The 25,313-nt window shown below is 22.6% G+C and overlaps 8 protein-coding genes and 2 non-coding genes across 10 annotated transcripts; 4 read left to right on the forward strand and 6 right to left on the reverse strand.

Moving 5' to 3' along the window:
• Positions 1–870: 870 nt before the first annotated feature.
• On the reverse strand, positions 871–2,933 carry PY17X_1245200 (ubiquitin carboxyl-terminal hydrolase 14, putative; the record flags this gene model as incomplete). Its single annotated transcript, XM_022956908.1, has 2 exons — positions 871–2,356; positions 2,824–2,933. 2 exons carry the CDS (start codon positions 2,931–2,933, stop codon positions 871–873), a joined length of 1,596 nt encoding a protein of 531 aa, XP_022812739.1.
• Positions 2,934–4,232: 1,299 nt separating this feature from the next.
• PY17X_1245300 (methionine aminopeptidase 1a, putative) lies at positions 4,233–6,182 on the reverse strand (the record flags this gene model as incomplete). Its single annotated transcript, XM_022956909.1, has 3 exons — positions 4,233–4,768; positions 4,926–5,237; positions 6,038–6,182. The coding sequence occupies 3 exons, from the start codon at positions 6,180–6,182 to the stop codon at positions 4,233–4,235; spliced, it is 993 nt and encodes a 330-aa protein (XP_022812740.1).
• Positions 6,183–7,956: 1,774 nt separating this feature from the next.
• PY17X_1245400 (conserved Plasmodium protein, unknown function) lies at positions 7,957–8,484 on the forward strand (the record flags this gene model as incomplete). Its single annotated transcript, XM_718923.2, has 1 exon — positions 7,957–8,484. One exon carries the CDS (start codon positions 7,957–7,959, stop codon positions 8,482–8,484), a length of 528 nt encoding a protein of 175 aa, XP_724016.2.
• A 1,632-nt stretch (positions 8,485–10,116) lies between these two features.
• Positions 10,117–11,583, forward strand: PY17X_1245500 (uncharacterized protein; the record flags this gene model as incomplete). The annotated part of the gene is made up of 2 exons (XM_718924.1): positions 10,117–10,132; positions 10,256–11,583. 2 exons carry the CDS (start codon positions 10,117–10,119, stop codon positions 11,581–11,583), a joined length of 1,344 nt encoding a protein of 447 aa, XP_724017.1.
• Positions 11,584–11,976: 393 nt separating this feature from the next.
• PY17X_1245600 (conserved Plasmodium protein, unknown function) lies at positions 11,977–14,680 on the reverse strand (the record flags this gene model as incomplete). Its single annotated transcript, XM_022956910.1, has 9 exons — positions 11,977–12,001; positions 12,120–12,289; positions 12,433–12,515; positions 12,604–12,642; positions 12,843–12,914; positions 13,024–13,692; positions 13,877–13,998; positions 14,151–14,206; positions 14,603–14,680. 9 exons carry the CDS (start codon positions 14,678–14,680, stop codon positions 11,977–11,979), a joined length of 1,314 nt encoding a protein of 437 aa, XP_022812741.1.
• Positions 14,681–16,205: 1,525 nt separating this feature from the next.
• Positions 16,206–16,278, forward strand: PY17X_1245700. Its single transcript has one exon. It is a non-coding gene; the product is annotated as a tRNA-Glu (tRNA).
• Positions 16,279–17,163: 885 nt separating this feature from the next.
• PY17X_1245800 lies at positions 17,164–17,246 on the reverse strand. The gene has a single exon. It is a non-coding gene; the product is annotated as a tRNA-Leu (tRNA).
• Positions 17,247–17,674: 428 nt separating this feature from the next.
• Positions 17,675–19,564, forward strand: PY17X_1245900 (uncharacterized protein; the record flags this gene model as incomplete). The annotated part of the gene is made up of 1 exon (XM_723919.2): positions 17,675–19,564. The coding sequence occupies one exon, from the start codon at positions 17,675–17,677 to the stop codon at positions 19,562–19,564; it is 1,890 nt and encodes a 629-aa protein (XP_729012.2).
• Positions 19,565–19,929: 365 nt separating this feature from the next.
• Positions 19,930–20,304, reverse strand: PY17X_1246000 (proteasome maturation factor UMP1, putative; the record flags this gene model as incomplete). The annotated part of the gene is made up of 1 exon (XM_723918.1): positions 19,930–20,304. One exon carries the CDS (start codon positions 20,302–20,304, stop codon positions 19,930–19,932), a length of 375 nt encoding a protein of 124 aa, XP_729011.1.
• Positions 20,305–21,433: 1,129 nt separating this feature from the next.
• On the reverse strand, positions 21,434–25,165 carry PY17X_1246100 (AP-1 complex subunit beta, putative; the record flags this gene model as incomplete). Its single annotated transcript, XM_022956911.1, has 8 exons — positions 21,434–21,493; positions 21,605–21,721; positions 21,851–21,958; positions 22,120–22,254; positions 22,327–22,397; positions 22,551–22,612; positions 22,813–22,894; positions 22,990–25,165. The coding sequence occupies 8 exons, from the start codon at positions 25,163–25,165 to the stop codon at positions 21,434–21,436; spliced, it is 2,811 nt and encodes a 936-aa protein (XP_022812742.1).
• Between the last annotated feature and the right edge of the window lie 148 nt (positions 25,166–25,313).

Here is a 25,313-nt window from a genome sequence, read left to right on the forward strand (position 1 = left end):
TTGATAATAGTTGGGAAAAATAGTTGGAAAAAATAGTTGATAATAGTTGGGAAAAATAGTTGGAAAAATAGCTGGAAAAATAGTTGATAATAGTTGGGAAAAATAGCTGGAAAAAATAACTGACAAAAGGGACTGCAGGTGTTAAATCTTTTGAAACTAAAAACGGGCGCTTAATTGCATATGGTTTAAGCATATATAATTTTTTCCAAATTTTAAATTTTATTTGAATGAGTGCAAAAATAAGGTTATGCAATATATTTCGACACAGTTTGACATTTGACACAGTTTGACATTTGACACAGTTTGACATATTTGGTGTATCCGAATATTGCCAATTAAATTTTGCGCTAATTTTTCTACATAGATAGATTTCCTCAAATAACATATTTAAAGAATAAACGTCTTTTTAATTATAATTTTTAAACCACCATATATATACACATAAGATAAAATATAAAAGGTACCAACACGGCAATATATTAACATAAGAAAAATAAATTTGAAATTTCTAAATTTAAAAATTTCCAGACATATTTAATAAAACTAATTTGGGCATTATATAAAGCAATATATTTATATTGTTTCTACCATTTCGTTATAATTTATTATTAAGTAATCAAAAATATTATTATATTTATATGTATATATATGCACATGTTTTTTTGGTAATGTAAATTAGATTATCATTTATTAGATTATTTCGGGAAATTTAAATATGCATGTATTAAAATTAGGATAGATCAAATTCGACTAATAAGGCCACACATATGTATGCATGGGTTTATGCATGGGTGTATGCATGGGTTTATGCTGGGTTTATGCTGGGTTTATGCATGGGTTTATGCATGGGTGTGTGCACATAAAAAACAATCACGTAGAATATTTGTTTATTTCATCTTGAGTACAAGATAGTGTTTTCCTTTTGTATAATAACAAAACAGCGGTGTTATAATCACTGCATCCTCCAAATAAATCAAGAGAAGAAAAATTGTGAAGACTCACTTTATCATCATCCATTTTAAACCATGTTGGTTCATTATTACTTTTATTTTTTTTAGTTCTAGGACCATTATTATCATATTCTGAATCTTTATTTATACAATTTCTCATTTTTTTCCATGCAATATAATGACCACTTTCTTCATTTCTTCCTTTATGTGTAATAACTGAAATTAGTTCATATTCTCCATTTGGAATTTCAACAAATTCTATTTTTTTATCATCTTGGTTAATCAAATTGTCAGAAGATTTATTGTCTTCATTTGTGTTTTCTTGAATAATAGATGTTTTAATATCTTTTCGATTCATTGTAATATTTCTAGCAATTTTTAAATCAGCTTTTACATTATCAGAACAAAAATCATATATATCAAAATTTTCTGGAAAGGAAACTTTTCTACATATTTTGGCAGTAACAACAGAAACTGTATTACTTGTATCTACAATTCGTTTTGATTCAAATCGTAAAAAATGTATAATTAAATAAGGAGGTAATGAATCTATTTCTGATTTTTTTTCATATAATGTATCTTCTTTATCATTTTCATTTTTTTTTTTTTTAATTTTTTCTATTAATGATAATCTAATACCTTCATGAAGATTATTTACTGGGGTACTTTGTGTTCCCATATAACAAATTAGTTTATTATGTTTTTCTTCTGTTAATTCAAATTGTTCTTTTTCTTGCGAATTTTCTTTTTTTTGCGAGTTTTCTTTTTTTTGTGTTTCTTCTTGTTCTACACATTTAATTTTTCCAATTATTTTAAATGAGAAAAGTTTATCAATAATTTTTGATTCTGTATGATCATTTAATGATGTTAGAATCGCATTCATGCATTCTTCTGCATCTTGTTGTGCATATTGTTTTGTTCTTACATTAATAGTTTTAAATTTTGGGAAAACATCTCTAAAGGCTTTTAATAATTCTAATGGAACATAAGGCTCAGATGATTTTCCAAAAGTTTTAGAAAAATGTATATAAGAATCGAATAAAATATCTTTATTTGATCTGAACCCAATATTTTGTGTTTTTTTTATATTACTTAGGAATTCTCCTAAATCATTAAAAGAAGTCAAAAATTGCAAAACTGCATTAAAATAACAAGTATTTCCTAAATTTACTATACCTTGATCTTCAAAAATAATATTTTTATTTTGATTTAATTTTTCTTTATCTTCTTTTGATAAATCTTCTAAAAATGTAATTTTATCAGGTTTTTCAGCCAATGATTCTGATGATCCTACTAACATTATTTTGTCATTATTTTTTATATTTAATGTTTGCAAATTGGTATCATCTTTTATTAATCCTTTGTACATTAGTTTTTGTTTTTCTGGTGGTACGGCAGTTAATTTCCTATAAGCAACAGACCAAAAATGTAGAAAAATTTAGAAAAATTTAGAAAATTTTAGAAAAATAAACATATAAACATATATTGGCAGTAGACATATAAATAAGTACATCTTAATCTAATATTTAATAATTTGCGATTCATGGAATAGCGGCAAGAGATGGTGATATTTTTATTTTTTTTATGCATTTTTTTGAAATATAATAAAAACAAATAATATTACCACCATCTCTTGCGCTACCTTAATAGGTTATGTACACATAGACGAAAAAAGATTTAGAAAATTTTTTCATATACAAAAATATATTTTATAAGACAAAAATTTAAGGAATAAATAAATAATAAATTAATTATATACACATTATTTAAATAGGCACTTTAAGAATGTCTATTTGTTCGGTCTATATAGAATAAGAGAAAATAACAAAATGTATATGTACATTATTTTAGTATATTTTTTTTATTGAATTACCATAACTGCTCTTTAAACAATGCTACTGGCTCATTTATATTGAGCTCAAGATCATTATAAATATTCGTTTTCCATTTGACAGTTACCTTAACTATCGTCATTTTTATCATGTATATTATATATGCGCATGTATATATATCCGTTTTTTACACAATTTTCGATTTCTTTATATAATAAAACATAAAATACAAAAAAAATAAATATATAAATTATACATAAATAAATATAATGATCTGATTAATACGAAAGTGTATTATATAGCCAAATAAATGCTGGCCAATTTATAATTGAAAACGTGGGATTACAATATTTCTTATTATTGTAGCATACAAATATATTTTTCAAATTTTTCAAATTTTTCAAAATTTTCGAAATTTTCAAAAAAAAAAAAACATATACACTATTTATAAAATAAATAATTGCTATAATAATACGAATACAGTTATATGTAAAAAGAGAAAATAATTAAAAATACAAATTCATAATAACTAAATTAACTGAAATTAAATTTTAAGAAAATAAAGCACAGAAAAAGGTCGTTATATATAAGGAAATTATTTCACTATAGGGATATTATTAATCAAAAAAAAAACAAAAAAAAAACAAAAAAAAAACAAAAAATAAAAGGAAATATTTTAAAAAATTACTAAGTTAATAATATTATAACCTTAGAACAAAATCTTATTTAATAATTTTGCTGGCTTATTTAAATTGATCCAAATAGGGAGAGCTTGTTGAAGCTGATAAATAAGTGAGATATTCATCCTAAATACGAGTAATATATATATACATATATACACTCTCATTTATCATTATTTTTTAGTTATATATAAACCCTTTAAGCTTAGTAAGAATCTTAAACTTAGTCTTTTATTAAAACTAAAACTGGAATTCACAATAGTATACATATTTGTGTGCGTATGAAAAAAAAAATGTAGATTAGGAAAAAAGAATTGTGTAAGATTAGTGTTAATAATATATACGTCTTTTAAATATGTGAACATAATTTTATTTGACAAAAAACTAATTTAATATTAAAAATATAAAGCTATTTTATATGTATAATAAATTAACAAGATGGATCTATAAACATTTTTGTAGACTTGAGTATAATTTTAAAATTGTGAATATATATATTTATGTGAAGTATTAATATTAAAAAATATATTATTTGGTAGTAATTTGAAAAAAATGTTTTATAAATTAAATTTATTACAGTTAAATTTTTAAATAAAGTAATAAATTTTTTTATGGACAAAACAAATAGTAAAATAAAAAGTATCACTTAAAAAATTAAAAAAATAATAAAAAAAAATGGGTAAATTTCCAACTTTGCAAAAGTATTTTGAATAACTACTATTTATGTAAGCAAAGCTTTAGAGCTTTTTTTAAAGAGAAAAATAAAATATTTATTCACATTCTGTTAATATTTCAGCAGAGTTGTCTGTTATTAAAATAGTATGTTCCCATTGTGAACAAAAAGAATTATCATTAGTACAAACAGTCCATTGATCTTTCCAAGTGTGAATATTTATACTTCCTTCAGATAGTATAGGCTCTATAGTAAATATTTGACCTTTTTTCATATATTCATTTTGTTCGTGACCATTAGGATAATGATGCTCAATTAATGGGTACATATGCATATTTGTTCCAATAAAATGACCGCAAAAATCTTTAATTACATTAAAACCATTTTTATGAGCATGTTCTGTAATTACTCTTCCAATTTCTGAAAATTTCTGACCATCTCTACATATTGAAATAGCTTCATAAAGGCATTCTTTACTCACTTGGATTAATTTTTTGTGTTTTTCTGAAATATCACCTATTCCTGTTGTTCCAGCACAATCACCAAATACACCATCAAAATAAACTGTACAATCATAAGTTATTATATCCTTATTTTTTAATTTCCTTAAATTTGGTATCCCATGGCACACCACTAAAATTGAAAAAAAAAAAAAAAAAAAAAATATGACCAGGCAATGTAAATTAAATGAATAAACTATATATTAAAATTTCTCTTTTTTCATAATAATTAAATTCATAAATATATTAATCATAAATATAATTAATCATAAAAAATGAATGAGTATTACCCTCGTTTGGTGACGCACAAACAGTTTTAGGAAAACCATGGAAATTTATTCCAGCAGGATAAGCATTATTTTGTATATAAAAATTAAATGCTAAATTGTCAATTTCTTCTGTTGTTATACCTTCTTTTGAATTTTCTAAACATAATTTTAAGCAGTTTGCTGCTAATTTTGCAGCCTTTTTCATTTTAATAATACTATCTTCATCTTTAATTTCGTAAATATTATTAGAGCATTCCACAACTCCCGTTTTAGCATAACTTGGGGATTTTATATGTGTTGGAACATTTTTAGCAGGTATAACTTTATATTTTCCTTAAAAAAAAATATATATATTTAATTTATATTTGAATAAAAATAGTAGAATGATGCATTTATGTAGAACATTATATATATATTTGTGTGTATTTTGAGACGTTTTTTTTATGCATTTTGCAAATTTTGTATTGTCATAAATTATATGACATAGTCATTTTTTATATGTAAAATTGGCTGTATGTTCATATTTCGCTATAAATTTTTATTCCTTGTTAATATTTTTTTATAAATATACGTGGTTATTACAAATAAAATATGTTTATCTTTTTGTTTATCCTTTTGTTTATATTATTTATTTGCAATATCGCTTTTAAAAATATCCAATAAAAAAGCCACATATTTTTTATATGATTTTTATTTATTCAATACAAATTTCAAATAAATCACCAGTAATTAAGAATAATTTTGGTACCTTAAATAATATTTTATAATAAAATAACCATCAACTTACATTTTTTGAAAATATAAAAGTGAAGAATTTTTTTTTTTTTTTTTTTTCTGTGTGTTTTATACTTGTCTTAATTAAGATATTACAAATTTAGATATATAAAAATGTAAATTTATAAATATACAAATAGGATTTACATTTATTGATATAAAAAATGGTTTTACTACTATCGACATTTTTAAAATAATATTTTATTCGACAACATATTAGAAAGAAAAGAGGATACATAGGTGCGTTTGTCAGTATTGTTCATAGGCAATATTTATCAAAGTGTGGATTTTACAAACATAAATACTATATATTAACATAATTATGTATTGAGACATATATTTATTTTTTTTTTCATTACCATCTTCTAAGGTTGGTTTAAATAAAGATGTTTCAGACACTCTAATTTTATTTAATTTTGGTGTTAATACATATGTATGGAAATTAAATTTCTGTTTTGATATGTGGGAAAATCGAGTCGTCCAGTTTTTATACAAATATAACATTCTTCTTAATTTATATGCAAGTTTAATATTTGTTTTCACACAATATGATATGTATATATATATATTTAACTAATTTCTTTATTATTATTTAGTATGGATACTTTAAGGAGACATAAATATTTTATATATTTTTTTTTTTCATTATGATGGTATTAAAAAATATATAGGTTTATACAAAAAAAATTAGCTAACTATAGAATGTTGTGGAGAAATATAAAAATGAGATGAAAAAAATAATCGTGGAAATATATAATTAAATATTAATTATATTTTAAAGTATTTTATAAATATATATTAATTTATACATTAGTTAATTTACATTTTGTATTTATAAAAAATAAGAAATTATAATTTTATAAATTATTATAGTACAATATTCAAAAAATGTGAATTTAAAACTGGGCAATAATTTTTGCAATAGTCTATACGAAAAAAAAAAATTATAGTATGCATAATAATACTATTATAAAAAAATTTATTTATATATAAAAAAAAATATTTTACTAAATATTAATAAAAAATTTTAATATAATTTATAGATTTAATTTTTCTTATTTTTAAAAATATTTTATTGATTTAAAAACCCCCAATTTAGTTTTAATTTTTAAAACATAATATTATTCTAATTAATAAGTTTGATAGGCTATTAATTATAAAAGCTTTAAAATTTTTTTGTCATTTTTTAATTTTAACTATAGAATATAAAGCATATAAAGCATATAAAACGGTATAAATATGAAAATATAATTTTAATTTTATACAACTAAATATATTACATATTTTTTAACATTGTTAATGATACCACCAAAAAAAACCAAATTTTATTATATTCAATTTTGAAAATTTGGTATAGTACTTTTTATTACCCCCAAGGAGCTAATAAACCTATTAAGATCAAAGGCAATATATTTTGTCCAGTTTGTATGCATATATTTAAAATTGTATATAAACGAATAACACTTTTATATAATACTATTATCATATAAGTATACAAATCCAGCTGCATATATATATATATACACAAGTTTTGAAAAATAAAACATATTTTAACTTAATTTTGAAGAAATCCCGGAATGTATAACAATATTCAAAACGTTTTTGAAAATACTAATTATTATATAAATATTCAAAAGTTTTATTACAATGTTATCAAAATAGCAATTTCTTTCAATCAAATAAAAAAAAAACAAATTTTCTAGCATTAACTAAACCCATTAGGAAATTTGTCATGTTGTTAATTTTTTTAGTCATTTTGGATAACTTACAAAAATCAAAAAATAAAATAAAAATGAAAAGCATATATTTTAGCTAGCGGGTTTTATTTTTTAATAACTTTGCTTACCCATTTTAATTGAAAAACGAATTTTTTAAAGTTGCTTTGTTATATATATTTTTTAGGTGATTAACCCCCGCTGTATATATAGTACCATACATATAATAATGTGCATTGTGCATATGCGAATATAAGCATATATTCAAATATTGCAGCATTGTCTTATTTTTGGCGTTATACCAGCATATATATATCTCATATTATGTCATATTATATACATATAAGAAACAGTCAGAACATTATACTGAGATAAAGATCTTATAGTGGCTATTGCTTTATTCCAGCGTATTTAACATCCGGCAAAATAAAAATATACAAGGCATTGGTGTATGGGTACCAGTTGCTAAAACGAGTGCACAGTAATAGTGTAAATATTGTAAAGTAGTTAAAATAGTGTAATAGCATATCGTTTTTTTTTTATTTATATACCCGGATACATAAATGAATAAAATATATATACCAAATCATAATGATGCAGAAAATTGCCTTAATGTTGAGTCTCCTACATATATGGATGAAAATATTCCCCCAAAAAATTATGGAGAAAAAAATTCAATTATATATGATGATGCAACAGATATAAATAGTAGACAAGGAATAAATGATATAACAATAAGAAAAGAATTTGATTTTATTTTTGAAGAAAAAATTGATAATATAGTAAATACAAATAAAAATGATAATAATAATAATAATAATAAAAATATATCTAATATGATTAAAATAGATTATAAGTCAATTTTTCGATATGCAGCTGAATCTTCATCATTTTTATGTGCTGTAGGAATGTGGGGAACTTTAGAAGATATATTTCGTTTATTATCGAAAGGAAATTCTTATATTATGTTTTTTTATTATTTGTTTTTTGCAATAATTTTTGCATCTTTAACTTGTGCATTTAATTTATATTTTAATGATTCTAATGATATAAATAAATACACATTCAGCGATTTGGAAAACCCCGAATGAGTTCATTCGGTTTTTATATTAATGCATTTTTATGATTTACAAATAAAATTTATATGTTTGTTATTAATGTGTGGCAATTTGTAGACGTTTTATATTTTTTAAGTTTGAATTAAAATTATAGCCATTTGATTTGCGTTTATTTGTTGTCACATTGGATATGTATATTTTCATACTTATTTATATTTTCATATGTATGTATATTTTCATACTTATTTATATTTTCATATGCATGTATATTTTCATACATATTTTAAGCATAAATAATAAGTTACATTTAAAGCGGTTAAAGGTTAAGAAATAAAAATATGATGTGTGTAATATACAATGTTTTATTTTTTAACAAAATCAAACTTTAAACGTAGTTAAAAAAAAAAATAAAAAATAGCATATATCTCGAATTATTAAAAGTTAATAACTTTTGTAAAATTAAGGTAGCCAATTTTAATAATAAGACTATAAATATGTATATATATTTTCCGTTCATATATTCATCCTACATATTTTGTGGCGACAGTTAAAATAGTGCCTTTATTCCTAAGCCTGTTTGAATTGAGATTATTTGTAAAAAATTAGCAGTAAAAAATTATTATAGTTATCTTCACTTTAGTGTTAACACATTATATTAACACATTATATTAACACATTATATGTAGAACATTTTTATTAACACATTATATGTAGAATATTTTTATTACATTATAGTACACTATAGCATGATGTTAGCTTCGAATTAAAAAATGAAAAAAATGTTGTTATACAAATTTAGCTAATTTAATTTTTTTTTTACACCTTTGTATTTTTTGCTAAATAAAATATTAAAAAGTTAAGACAGTAAGGACATTACAAATATATTTATCTTACAAAATATATAGAGAAAAAAAAATAAAATATTATACATATATTTATATGATGCACTATTGGCTAGTATTTTCGTAAAAAATATTTTTAAAAAAAAACTTAAGGTCGTATTATATATAATATGTGAATATAAAGTGATTCCTATGGTTTTTATATTTTATAATTGGAATGATATATATGGTTATTTAATTTTTATTAAATATAATTTATAAGAAAAAGCGAAAAATAAATAAAAATATCAAAATGTATAATATATAGAATTTTCCATTTAAAAAAAAAATTGTGTTACTATAAAATATATGCATTAATATATAATCTTTTTTTTTTTTCTGGATTATATTTTTTTTAATATGCATACATTTTTTATTTACCTATTCATTTGTTGAATTATAATTTATTGTATTTTTTACCTTTTGTAGAAATTATTATTTTAACATTTTCAACATTTTTTATATTTTTCGCATTTTTCACATTTTTCACATTTTTTATAAAACTCACAAATTTCTTCAAATATAATTTTTTACGATTTGTTCAATTTCGAACAAAATAATATCAACGGTTTATATGACATTGTAAAATCGTAAATGTATAGTAGTATGTAGTATATTATACATTACATAAATATAAACATATATAAATATAAACATATATAAATATTATATATATATATATATATAATATATTTAATTAGTTAGTTAATTTAATTGGCTATTGGTACTATATTATTTTCCCTTGTCCCTATTTTTTTTTTTTTTTTTATAAAATATTGTAACAATGGATATTGAAAAAAGTAAGTGTGAAAGAAAAAAAAAAATAATCACATATGTTGGTATGGTATACGTTTTGGATTTTCAAAATATATTTTTTATATAACTTGACACATTTTTTCTTTGATTTATTTTTCTCCTTTTAGTTGAAGATCTTAAAAAATTTGTAGCTAGCTGTGAAGAAGACCCATCAATTTTGCTCAAGCCAGAATTATCATTTTTTAAGGAATTTATTGAAAGTTTTGGAGGAAAAATAAAAAAAGATAAAATGGGTTATGAGAAAATGAAAAGTGAAGATAGTACAGAAGAAAAGTCAGATGAAGAAGATGAAGAGGATGAAGAAGATGAAGAAGAAGATGAAGATGAAGAAGATGAAGAAGAAGAAAAAGATGATCCTGAAAAATTAGAATTAATTAAAGAAGAAACTATAGAATGTCCACCATTAGCTCCAATTATAGAAGGAGAATTAACAGAAGAACAAATTGAAGAAATATGTAAATTAAAAGAAGAAGCTGTAAATTTAGTTGAAAATAATAAATATGATGAAGCTTTAGAAAAATATAATAAAATAATTAGTTTTGGAAATCCATCTGCTATGATATATACTAAACGTGCTTCTATTTTATTAAATTTAAAAAGACCAAAAGCTTGTATAAGAGATTGTACCGAAGCTTTAAATTTAAATGTTGATAGTGCTAATGCATATAAAATAAGAGCCAAAGCTTATAGATATTTAGGAAAGTGGGAATTTGCACATGCTGATATGGAACAAGGACAAAAAATAGATTATGATGAAAACCTTTGGGATATGCAAAAATTAATACAAGAAAAATATAAAAAAATATATGAAAAAAGAAGATATAAAATTAATAAAGAAGAAGAAAAACAACGATTAAAAAGAGAAAAAGAATTAAAAAAAAAATTAGCAGCTAAAAAAAAAGCAGAAAAAATGTATAAAGAAAATAATAAAAGAGAAAACTATGATTCAGATTCCTCTGACTCATCTTATAGTGAACCTGATTTTTCTGGTGATTTCCCAGGTGGTATGCCAGGAATGCCAGGTGGAATGGGAGGTATGCCAGGTGGTATGGGAGGAATGCCAGGAATGCCAGGAATGCCAGGAGGAATGGGTGGTATGCCCGGTGGTATGCCAGGAGGTATGCCCGGTGGTATGGGTGGTATGCCAGGAGGTTTTCCAGGAATGCCAGGAATGCCTGGAGGAATGCCAGGAGGAATGCCAGGAGGAATGCCAGGAGGAATGCCAGGAGGAATGCCGGGTGGAATGCCAGATTTGAATTCTCCTGAAATGAAGGAACTTTTTAACAATCCTCAATTTTTTCAAATGATGCAAAACATGATGAGCAATCCAGATTTAATAAATAAATACGCTAGCGACCCAAAATATAAAAATATTTTTGAAAATTTAAAAAATTCCGATTTAGGAGGTATGATGGGTGGAAAACCTAAACCTTAAAAATATTTATACAAATTAAAACCCTGTTAGTACATAAAAAGACATGTACAATTATAAACAATGTTATTAAAAATTCTTTCTTTGTGAATAAGTATGTAAATTGCATATATCAAAGAATAGATATTGACGGGTATTATAAAATACGTACGTCTCTCTTTATAAATATATATACGTGTTTAATTAATTATCCATTAACTTTGTAAATCGTTTTTTATTTAGTTATTTATATTTTTTATTTTGTACTTAAAAACATTAATGAAACTATTATTAGAAATATAAAATTAAGTCAAAAATGACGAGCGAATTGAAATATCAAAAAATATATGCACGGTCATGCAAATGTGGTATTAAAGCTATTTAAAATTTTATAAATTCTCTGTAACAATTGATCTTTTATTTTTTCTTTTTAAAAAAGTTTCTGGAAAAAGGGAAAAAATGTGAAAAATATTGAGTGCATAAATAAATCATATAAATGTGTAATTTTTCAAATGTGCATGGTACATATGGTTATTCGCAATGTTGCCTTTATCTCTTACGTCAGTAATGTTTGCTGTAAGTTTCGCTTCTTTTTATTATCCGTCGATTTTTTTTTATTATCACTACTTGGCTCATTGGCAAAACTCTTTATAAGGTTTTTTTTTATAGGGGGTTCCTTATCAACAGTTACTAAATAGCCATTTTCAAAAAACAATTCCGTTTCTTTGTCCTATCAAATAATGACGTAAATTAAATAACAAATTTGAAAAATTAAAAAATAATAATAACGCAAACTAAATAACAAATTTGTATCCATAGGGTAGAGCATATTAAAAAGCATGTGTATCATGATTGTATAATTTTTTTATGTACCAATTTAACTTTTTTCATGTTATCAGATTCAATATTATCAGGGTCAAGACATTCTGTACTTTTATTACTTTCAGTAGACTCTTCTAAAAAAATAATAAATATAAAAATTGTTAACTACTCATATATTCGATTATATATTTTTTTATTTTTTTGCCAACACTATCTTATTACCCAATTTAATTTTAGTCAATTCGGTGTTGTATTTCGATGCTGAAAATATTTTAAATTTTACAAATTGTAACGAATGGAAATATTTATATATAAAGCCATGTAACAATGTTAATAGTATGAATAAATATTCGAACTAGCCATATATACATATATAGCCATTTTGAATGCATTTTTAAAAATAAATATAATTCTCTCATTTTATTAAATATAGTTTTAACTTCTTCCTTTGAAATACTTACGTTGGAGCAGATCCTGTTTATGTTCGTTTTCGCTTAAGTTTTGAGAAACTTCAATTTCGCTTTCATTTGAGGCTATTAAGAATGAGAAAATAAGTTATTTTTCATGTTTTTTTTCATCTTTTTTTCATCTTTTTTTCATCATTTTTTTCATTTTTTTCATTTTTTGCGTATATAGACGTACCCGTATTTTTATCAGGGATGTCTTGATCAAATAAACAATATTCATCTCTTTTATTAATTTCAGTTTTTTTTATAGTTTCCTTTTGTGCATCATTTTTGGCAATACTATTGTTCTGTTCATTTTTGCTTAACCCTGTAGATACCTCATTAAATATGTTGGTATCATATTTTTCGCGTTTAACAATTTTTGAATATTTAATTTGATCATTCATCTTGTCATCATTAGTTCCGGTGTTATTTTGTTTGGGCTTTTTACTTACGCTACTACTTTTAGAGCTTTTTTTTGACACAGAATTTGATAGGATATTGCAATCTTCAATTAATTTTTTAGGAGATACTAATGCAAGGAATTCTTTACTTTCCTTACTGACTGATCGATTTGCAGAAACAATAATACTACTCTTTAAGTCTGGATTAGTAATCAGTTTTTTTTTTGGAGTTACATTTTTATCTCTTTTAGTTGGAGAGCATGATAAATAATCCCATGGAGAATCAGATTTTTCATATTCATAAACAAAATCATTTAACTTTTCATATATTCCATTTTTAGAAACAATTCTTTTATTTATTTCATTTAGATCTTGCATCCACAACATTGGAAAATTAACTTTATTATTTTTTGCTTGTAAACTGTAAATATTAATTATATATGTGCCTTCTTTTTTCACACCTATTGTAATTAAAGCCACAAAGGAAAAATTATCAAAATTAGTTGAGTGTAAACGTGCAAAAAGGGTAACAATAGTGGTGATAATAATAATGATAATGGTGATAATGATAATGATAATGGTGATACTTTCCAAATGTGTGCGTGTGTAAATAAAATATGTCTAGCCATTTTGTGGAATACTTACTTTCAATATCATTTTCAGAAATAACAGCATATGTATATTCATCGCCATTATTTATATACCCTTCAACTAAATAGGTTACACATAATTCTTCTTTTCTTTTTTGAAAATAATAATTCATAATCCTAAAAAAGGTAGAAATATAAAAATGATCAACTTAATTATTATGTACTGTTAATAATTAATCAAGCTCAGACATTATAATATTTAAAAAAAAAATTGTCTATATCAGATGACCATAAATGTGTATTTTATATGAACAAATTTATAAACTTACTTTTGAGATAAGTCTGATGATATATTTAGGGTAAATTTTACCCATATTATAGTAATCTAAAAAATAAAAATCAAAAAAAATCAAAAAAATAAAAAAAATCAAAATAAAACAAAATAAAACAATTTTTGGTAGCTTTTAAAATGAGTAAGGAGGTGGAACAAATATAGTGTTGTCATTTTTTAGCACATTTCAGTTTTAACAAAATAGTTGTTTATTCTTGTTACACATATACAATGTAACAATTAATTTTTGTAAACAATTAAAATAAAAAAACCATGAATATTTTTGTCATATAAGTTTAGTAACTTTTTTAATCTTATTATATATGAAGATATAAAAATTAGTTATTATATTTGATATGTGCTACCATCCATATATACAAATGTTTATTGAAAAATTGTTTTATGTTAATAAACAAAAAATAAAAATATATGTTTTTTTATTTTATTTACAGAATGTCCATTTTTTATGAAATAATCGAAAAAGCAAAGTAACTCCTCTATATTTGATATGTTATTAATATCTTGCATTTTTTTAATGCTTAAAAATTGGTTATATATTTTTGTCTCAAACTAAAAAAGGAGAAAAAAAAAATTATGCATATAGCTATCCAAAATACGATAAAAAAATAAAAACACCAACCTTGGCCTTTTATACTTGTATTCGTATTTAGTATACTAAAAGGGAAATAAATAGGGAGCTAAACACTTTGAATAACACACACATATACATATACATATATATATATATATATATACATATATATACATGTAGCATAATACCTGTATACATCCAAATGATTGGATAAATTTACACACACATGACTATGTGGGTTTTTCGTAAGAGTATAGCTATTATTGATGATTAAAATGATGCCAAATTATTTTAAGACTAATAATTGGAATAACATATAAATAGCTACACACAATAAAATATATAATAAATAATATATTTAACATATTGTATATACCCACAAATATATATTAAATATATATTGAATATATATTGAATAATCTTTTTTAATTCAAATTTAAAGAAAAACATAAAAAAAAAATAAGTATAATATTTGCAAGCTCAGCAATATTGGTGTTAATAATTTACACATTTAAAAGGGCACATATTTATATATATTATAATATATATGTAATGTATATATAATGTATATTCCCCTTTTTTTATATAAATATAACAAGTCAAATAATTTTAAAAAAATGATTATATTCATATTAAAATAAGCCAATTAAAAATAACAGATTAAATAATATTTATGAATAATTAAGGTAAATATTTAACCCAAATAACAAATTTAGTTTATTAATTAAAATTATATATTTTTTTTAAAGACACTTATTATAGTTTGTCCTCATGACCATTTAGCAAAGAACAAAAAAAATAAAATATGGAAATATGACATATCTGTATATTATACAAATTATTTCAACAAATTAATATTTCCTATAAGATATTAATTAGTGTAATAATACAAAAAAAAAAATACTATTACAAAAACATTACTACTGTTATCAAATAAAAAGAAAACACAAGAAAAGTTCTACTACCAATCCAATACTGTTTTTTTTATTTTTACTATTTTATCATTGTAACAGTTATATTTATTTTTAGCATGACATACTATAATATTTCGTTTTAAATAAATAATAAAAAATATAAAAAATGTAAAAAATGTAAAAAAAATAATATAATTCAAGTATATCTCCAATCTTTTTGTCATCACTGCCATTTCAACCTATTATTATATAGCTTTCCCATTTTCCTTAAGTGAAAATAATTTTAAATTATTAATAAAGCTTAATTGATTTTTTTTAAATATATGGTAAAAAATAAAAAATTGCTAATATGAATAAATAAATTATGCCACTATCACTATTACTATTATTATTATTATTATATCACTATTATTATGTCACTATTATTATATCACTATTATTATATCACTATTATTATATCACTATTATTATATCACTATTATTACTATTATTTTTATTAGTATAAATAAATAACAATATTAAAGTCAATTATCAATGAATAAATGTATCCCACGTAGTCTAGACGGTTAGGATATTCGGCTTTCACCCGAACGACCCGGGTTCGAGTCCCGGCGTGGGAATAACATTTTTTTTTTTTAAATCCACTATATTTTTTTTAATATTTTTTTAATACATTTTTTAATACATTTTAAATATGTAATATTTATTTTTTCTTAGGTATATAATTATAAAAAAAAAATTATAAACTTGATCACGTGACCTAATATTTTATGGGAATTTACAGAAATTATTATGTATACACATTAACATGGTGTTATATATAATATTATTATTTTATTATATTTTTATAATTTAGGACAAAAATAATACTTATATATTTTTATTTTATTTATTAAATAAAAATAAAATTATAAATATGTAAATAAATTTTATTGTTTTTTAAAAGGTGAAATAATAATAAATATATTTTATATTAACGTAATTTGAATTTAAATAATTTCATGATTTTTATAAATATAATACAAATTATTTAATGCCTTTTTTGTTGTATTTTTTTTATTACAACATTATTAAATAGCTAAAGAAACAAATATATTTATTTTATCTTTATATTATAAAAATAAAAGTCTTCTCTTTCTACAATTGTATAGTGAAGATAACAAAATATTTCAAGTTCATAGTAAATTGTGTTTCCAATAAACAAGTACATAAAAAGGTGAAAAAAAGTATATTTTATAAATCTTTAGTAAATATATATCATAATTAAACCCCATATTTATTTAATAGAATGTTTATAATATGGTCAAGTTGAAAATAATAAAATATACAAAAAATAAAATGCATTATAAAATATAGAAGATTGTTACAAAAATAATGTTAATATTTAAAGTATAATAATATTTTTTTATTAAAAAAAATTAATAAAAAAAGTTAAAAAAAAGACATTAATTAATATATAATCCATTGGATTTGAAATATGGTAAAAATAAAAATATTAATAAAATTGCACGAGGTGGGGTTCGAACCCACGCGGTCTAGTGACCAGAGGATCTTAAGTCCACCCCCTTAACCACTCGGGCACCCGTGCTTACAATAATGTTGTTATGCTAATAATTTTAATTTTTATAAAAAAAAAAAAAATAAATAAATAAATGAAATACGATATATTGTATATATTAATATTTTATAGGTAAATATAGATTTATGAAAATATTTTGGAATCTTTCTACATGTTTTATTCTTTAATATTTAAAAATATATATAATGTTTTAGCTATTTATTTCAAAAAAAATCCCAATACGTTAATTTGGGGTAATTTTATTTTTATTATCATAATATATAGCCATTTTAGTACCTTGACTTTTATAAGTACATTTTTTATCGAGTCGTATGAAATATGCGAAATAGTGATAATACGAAAAAGTGATAATACAAAAAAGTGATAATAATAATAGTCATAAGAATAGTCATAAGAATAATAGTAGAGTATTAGCAGCAGCTGCAAGAATAGAAGAAATGGAAAAGGTAAACGAAGAAAGGAGTGGGGAAGAAGATGATAGTGGAAGCGATTTCGTGTATGAGCCAATAAACGTGAGGAAACAAAAATTTATGAATCAATTAGTAAACAGTTTTTTAAATAATAAAAATAAAGGTGATGAAAAAGAGCAAGGAAATATAAATGATGAAATAAATGAAAATATAAAAAATGATGAAAAAAAAGAGCAAGACAATGGGGAAATGAAAATAGATATGAACAAAAGTTTACTTGAAACATATTATAAAATAAAAAAAGAAAAAGAAAAAAATACAAAAATTAATGAAATAGATGAAATTCGTAAAAAAGAAGAACATATATTAGCTCAAATATCAAAGGCATTAAATGCTCCATTACAATCAGTAAAAGAAAGATCAAAAGGAATTGTATATAAAGATAGTTTTAAAACAATATGGACACTACCTAATAAATATAAAAAAATGCCTAAAGAATATGTAGATAAAATTAGAAAAGTTTTTTACATCGATGTTAGTGGTAATGATATTCCTCCTCCTATAAAAAATTTTAAAGATATGAAATTTCCAAAAGCAATATTAAAAGGATTAAAAAAAAAAAAAATAAATAAACCAACACAAATACAAATGCAAGGATTGCCATCTATATTATTAGGTCGAGATATTATAGGAATAGCTTTTACAGGAAGTGGTAAAACTATAGTTTTCGTTTTACCATTAATTATGACTTGTTTAGAAGCTGAATTAAGATGCCCAATAGAAGAAGGTGAAGGACCATTAGGGTTAATTATATGTCCTTCAAGAGAATTGGCATCTCAAACACATAATATAATAAAATATTTTTGTGAATATTTATATAAAGATAAATTTCCTATGCTAAAGTCATTATGTGTGATTGGTGGTGTTAGTACATATGAACAAGGAAACGAAATTAAAAAAGGTGTGCATATGTTAGTAGCAACACCGGGTCGATTAAATGATATGTTAAATAAAAAGAGAATGACTTTAGAACAGTGTAGATATTTATGTTTTGATGAAGCAGATAGATTAATTGATTTAGGTTTTGAAGAAGAAATACGAAATACATTAGATAATTTTTCAAGCCAAAGACAAACATTATTATTTAGTGCTACTATGCCTAGAAAAATTCAAGAATTTGCAAAATCAACTTTAGTTAATCCAATAATAATAAACGTGGGAAGAGCAGGTGCTGCTAATTTAGATGTTATACAAGAAGTAGAATATGTTAAAGAAGAATTTAAATTATCATATTTATTACAAGTTTTACAAAAAACAGGGCCACCTGTTTTAATATTTTGTGAAAATAAAAAAGATGTTGATGATGTACATGAATATTTATTATTAAAGGGTGTAAATGCTATAGCTATACATGGAAGTTTAGGACAAACCGAAAGATTAGAAGCTATTAATTTATTTAGAAATGGAGAAAAAGATGTTTTAGTTGGAACCGATGTTGCATCTAAAGGATTAGATTTTCCATCTATTGAACATGTTATAAATTATGATATGCCAAAAGATATTGAAAATTATGTACATAGAATTGGTAGGACAGGTCGATGTGGAAAAACAGGAATAGCTACTACATTTATAAATAAAAATCAAGAAGAAGCTATATTATTAGATTTAAAAGCATTATTAATTGAGGCTAAGCAAAAAATACCACCATTCTTAGAAATGCTTGATAGTAAAGGAATCAATTTACAAGAAATTGGAGGTGTCAAAGGATGTTCTTATTGTGGTGGATTAGGACATAGAATAACACAATGTTCAAAATTAGAAACACAAACTACTAAACAAAAAAGTTCCCGACAAAAAGATATATTATCAGGAAATAATAAATTTAATAATATGAATGGTTATACTGGAGATTGGTAGAAAATATGTATATTAATTTATTTTTTTTATCCTACCATTTTGCTAATATAACTTTTTTTATAATTTTTTTATAATTTTTTTATAACTTTTTTTGTGTAACTATTACCCCGTGTTATTTACATTTTCAGTGATTTTTAAAAAAATATTAAAACTTTGAAAATTGTAAATTTATGAAATAAAAAAAAAAAAAATGTTTTACATTTAGCAGTGTTTAAATTGTGTAAAAAAAAAAACAAAAAATGGATAAAAATATGAAATCATAGTTATTTTATATCCATATGCTGTGTGTTATCCCTTGGAATGTGTGAATATATGAAAATAATAAATATATTATTTATTTATATCCACTTGGATTTGTTTATTTATCATATATTCATTTTTCTTTCTATAAGCTCTGAGATAGGTTCATCAGGTTCATTATTTAATTTTTCCATATATTCATATGATTCAATTTTATCAATAGAATTTCTCATAACATCAAGAGATAATAAACTACTTTTTATTCCTGGCAATCTTCTTGACATGCCTACGATTTCTCTATCCATAACATTTTTAAAAACCTCTTGCGTACCATATATCAATCCAGTTCTTTTTAAATAATTTTTTTCTTCATTATATAATATTTTGTCATGAAAACTTTCAATATTATTTTCTTTTCCTTGTAGGTTTATATCCCTGATATTAGTAACATCCTTTATTTGGAAATCAAAATTTAGCTTATTTAAGTGATTGTTTTCCATTTTATTATAATTCAAAATGATGAAAATATGAAATTATATTATGCTATGCTATAATCTTTAATTATTAAGTAAAACAGTTACAAGCCAAAAATGGTAATATTTTTTTTTTTTTTTTTTTTTTCTCTTTAAATTTACACTAATCCAAGCTAGTCAATAAAAAATTTTTTTTTTTTTGTAAATGTGTTTTTTTTTTTTTTAATTATAACGCTATTTTTGCTATTACCCAATAAGGGGCGAAACTTATTCGCGAATTGTTAAGGCGGGCACTTATTAACTATATTGTTAGTTAATTGTTAGTTAATTGTTAGTTATATTATTAAATATTTACTTTGTTACCATTTATTTGTTACCATTTATTTGTTACCATTTATTTGTTACCATTTATTTGTTACTATTTATTTGTTTTCCCCTTTTTAACCAAAAAACTGCACATATGTATGGTACATTTTTCTTAAATTTTTTTAAACATTTTTAATAGCATACATATGCAAACCCAACATTACACTACTCGTAGTTTCCCAAATAAAAAGGGAGGCATAAATTAAATTAAATTAAACTACCTTTTTGGAAATGCTTAAGAAATATTTAGGAAATATAAATATGCAAAACCAATTTTGTTATAATTTTTTAATTGAATGGTGTGATATTGCTAGCCATTATTTATTTATTTATTTTTTTTTTTTTTTTTTATTTTTTTATTTATTTTTTTTTTTTAAATATAGCTATCATGATTTTTATGAAAACAAAAAATAATTTATTTTATACGGGATAAGTGAATAATATGTCTAAGGAATTTTAAAAAATGTATAAAATATCAGATAATATTGAAAAAAAAAATATATATTTATAATTCCGTGAAAAAAAATAATATAATAATGGATAATAAAAAAGTATGTATACACAATAATTAATGTATACTGGAAAAAAATTTAAATATATAAAAGTATGTACTCATATCAATGTGTTAAAATATTTATATATAAATTGTTCGGTGGGGAAAATAATTCCATTATAATATCAGGCCATCAATTTTTAATAGCACACTACTTGTCAATCCGCTACTTATCAATCAACTACTTATCAACCAACTACTTATCAATCTTTTATTCTCAAAAAAAAACAAAAAAATTTAAGAGTGTGATACTGTGAGAGAAAAGGCTTTAATGAACAGCATTTTGTAGAGGGGGATCTGAAAAATTAAAATTAAAATAAGCAAAGAAATATATTATGGTTTAAGAACATGAGTTAACACAATGCATTATAAAAATAGGAAATTTGTTTTTATATATTATTCACTTACAACTGATACTGAATCTGTTCGAACACATAACTTAACGGCTCTTTTTTCCTCCTGAATTATAACTTCGCTTAGTATGACTAAATTGTTTGTTGTTAGACATGCAAAATAATACATTTCCTGTAAAAATAAAACAAAACAAAACAAACGGAATGAGATAGATATCTTAAATAATATTATTATATTTACAAAGAAATGTGAATAATGCATAAAATATTTTGAAGGTCTGTATAAATTAGTTTGCTTTACCATATTATTTGATGCTCTTCGAGCTATTAAATTAATATTGAAAATTTTCATCCTCTTTATCAATATGTCTGATGTTATTACGATTGGACTTGTGGCCATCAAAATGCTCTGAAGCATGGCGAAAAATTGAGGGAAAAAATTGAGGGAAAAAATTGAGGAAAATTGAGGAAAATTGAGGAAAATTGAGGAAAATTAAAAAAAATTGAAAAAAATTGAGGAAAATTATGAACAAAATGAAGAAGATAAAGTCTACATCCATATATAAATACCTCTTTCGAATCTTCAATAAGTTTCCATTTTTTCTTAAAAATATCTTTTTCCATATTAAAGTTTTCAACAAAAACGATGAAAATATCATATGGCACATTAAAATAAAATATGTCAATATTAGTTCTTATAGCAACCTACAAAAAAAAAATATTTATAATAAATTACATCCTTAAATTGTTTGGGTTTCTAACTTTTTTTTTCATTACTTGTAAAAACAATGGAAATGTGGGAGGTGTGTTGGAGTTCAAAATATTAGGGGCTAGTAGCACTAGTATTTCTGAACAAATCACGGAAAAAAAATAAAAAAATAAAAAAAAAATAAATAAAAAAAATAAAATAAAAAAAATAAAATAAAATAAAATAAAAATATATTAATAAGCCGTGTCTATATATAATGTAGAACCGTTTTCATATCAACACATGTAATCACCTTTTGTCTCTCCCATGAAAATGTTATGATTTTCAATCGGGTTAGGCGACGATAAGCCAAAACTAAAGAAATAAAAAATAAAATTATAAAATAAAAAATATAAAATAAAAAATATAAAATAAAAAATATAAAATAAAATTTATAAAAATGGACAGAGAATGGCATAACGCCAGTAGTAGGAACAAGCAATAATATAAATCTATAACGAAATAAGTATGTATTTTTTAAATTTGCATATTTAATCAGTTTTTTATTATCTTACGAATTTTTGTTTATTTGAACTCCAGAAACAATAAGAGGGTTTGGTGTCTGATTGGATACAGCGATTTTTAAGCATATCTTGGCTAAAAATAAGGATTAATAAATATATATATTAAATAAAAATAAAACAAAATTATTAAAATTAAAAAAAAAAAAAAAAAAAAAAAAAATATAATACCATCTACACGATTTATGGAAGCCATTATAGAAAGGCCACGTTGACCTTTAACACCAGCATCTTCAGGAGATAAAACTTGTGTTAGTTTAACTGGAGGATGTGTTTTTTTTTGTTTAGAATCATCAATATTATTATTATTATTTCCATCTTCGTTAAGTTCTATCAAATCAATATTTTTTTTATTATCATAAGAATCATCTTTATAATCATCTGAATCTGATGAATTATTATAAGATGCACTAGAAGATCCAGAATGATTTGATTTTCTATTAGGACTTGAACTAGTATCATATTTATGTTTTTCCATTTTTTTTTTAATTTTTGATATATTAAAATTATCAAAAGAATCTAAATTTTCATCATTTGTTTCATCATTTTCATCATAAATAGAATTAATATCATTATCATTGTTACTTCGTTTAACAATAAAAGTTTCTGGTAATTTATGATATACTGATGATAGCATAGAAATATTTTTGATAAGTTTATTTAAAAATTTAGTATCTGTTATAACATTATCTTCATGTATTGGTGGTTTTTCAGTTAAAATAATTTTTTTTGCTGCCTCAACATCTTTAGATAATAATCTCCAATAGATATATGCTCTGTCTCTTAAATCTGGATTATCACTTTCTTCTGTTGACATTTTTAAAACCTTAGTAATTATATCTTTGGTATGTTTTGATGATTTTAGAAATAATTTAACACTAGATGTTAAAATTTGCAATTGAACATTATATGGTTCATCTAAAAAATTTTCTAAAAATGATTCTATTAATTCATGAGCATTATCTATACGTTCAATATATTCACCTATAATCCAAATAAGAGATGCTTTTGCATTTGAATCATCTAATAATTCTATATTTTCACATAATATTGTTATAATACTTTCATATTTATTTGGATATTTTCTAAAAATATCTTTAATAACAATAACACATTCTTGTGTTATATAACTAATTTTAGTATCAATAAGATCTAATAAAATATTTATACATTTTTCAGTAGATTGTGGTAATTTGATTGCACAATTTCCTATTGCTCTTACACTTTTTTTAACGAATTCTACATCTACTTCTGTTGAATATTCTTTAAGTTCATATAAAACTAAATCAACATTTTTATCTGTAACTAACCGAATAATAATATCTAATTTTTCCATTTTAACATAAGCTGGTTCATTATATTTGCAAAAAAACATATTTATTTTATCTGAAAGCATATGAGGAAATTTTTGAGTAATTAAATTAATATTCCTTAATGCTATATATTGTATTTCGGGTTCAGATGATAATAAAGTAACTAAAGATGGACTTAATTTTTTATGAACATTTTTTACAAATTCTTTATCATTTATTTTATCTAATAATGATAATATGACTTTAATTGAAGATAGAACAACTGCTGAATTTGCATGTGATAATCTAGGTAATATTCTTTCTAGAACCCTTTCTGCATCTTTACTATTTTTGGGTTCATATAAAACTAAAGCATCTAAAATAAAAACTTGACCCCATTCAACACATTCATTAATAGCATTTAATAATTTATTAACATTATTTTCATCTTTATTTATAATATCTTTTAATATATTTTTATTTGAATTTTCACATATATCAGTTAGAGATATTATTGCATTAGCTACTACCATTGCATTATTATCATCTAAAATGTTAAGTAGTGTATCTATGAACCCTTCTTCTTCTACTAATTTTGGTGATATATCATATAATTTTGCAATACATATAACTGCAGTTTTTCTAACATATGGATCTTCATCTTTTAAACATCTTCGTAAAGGTTCAATTAAATATTCTGTGATTTCTTCTAATCTTATACATCCCATAGTTCTAATTGCTAATGCTCTTATAAGTGGGTTAGGATCTGATGAATCTTTTCTAAATGTGTTAACTGCTAGAATTGCTAATTCTGGTTGTACTTTAGCATAATTTATTACATATAAATATACTAATTTTTTTAATTCAATATTTGATGTTTGCATACAATTAACAACATCCGAAAAAAGCATTGATACATCTTTACCTACTGTCATTGCAGCAATTATTTTTTTTATAGCTTCTTTTTTTTTTTCTTTATGGCTTGAATGTAGCTCTTCTTTGAGCTCGTGGATTTCGCCTTTTTTTGTGGTTTGGAAATATCTTAAATCAGACATTTTTTGGAAAATTAATTAAAGATAATGTTAAGAAATATAAAGAAATTTAAGAGTGTGCAAAATGGTGAGTCAGCTTATAAGTGTGCTAAGCGTATATTGTATTATGTATAAATATTATGGTGATATTTCAAAGTATGACGAAGGTATT

Source organism: Plasmodium yoelii, assembly GCF_900002385.2.
Source record: "Plasmodium yoelii strain 17X genome assembly, chromosome: 12".
Lineage (NCBI taxonomy): Eukaryota > Apicomplexa > Aconoidasida > Haemosporida > Plasmodiidae > Plasmodium > Plasmodium yoelii.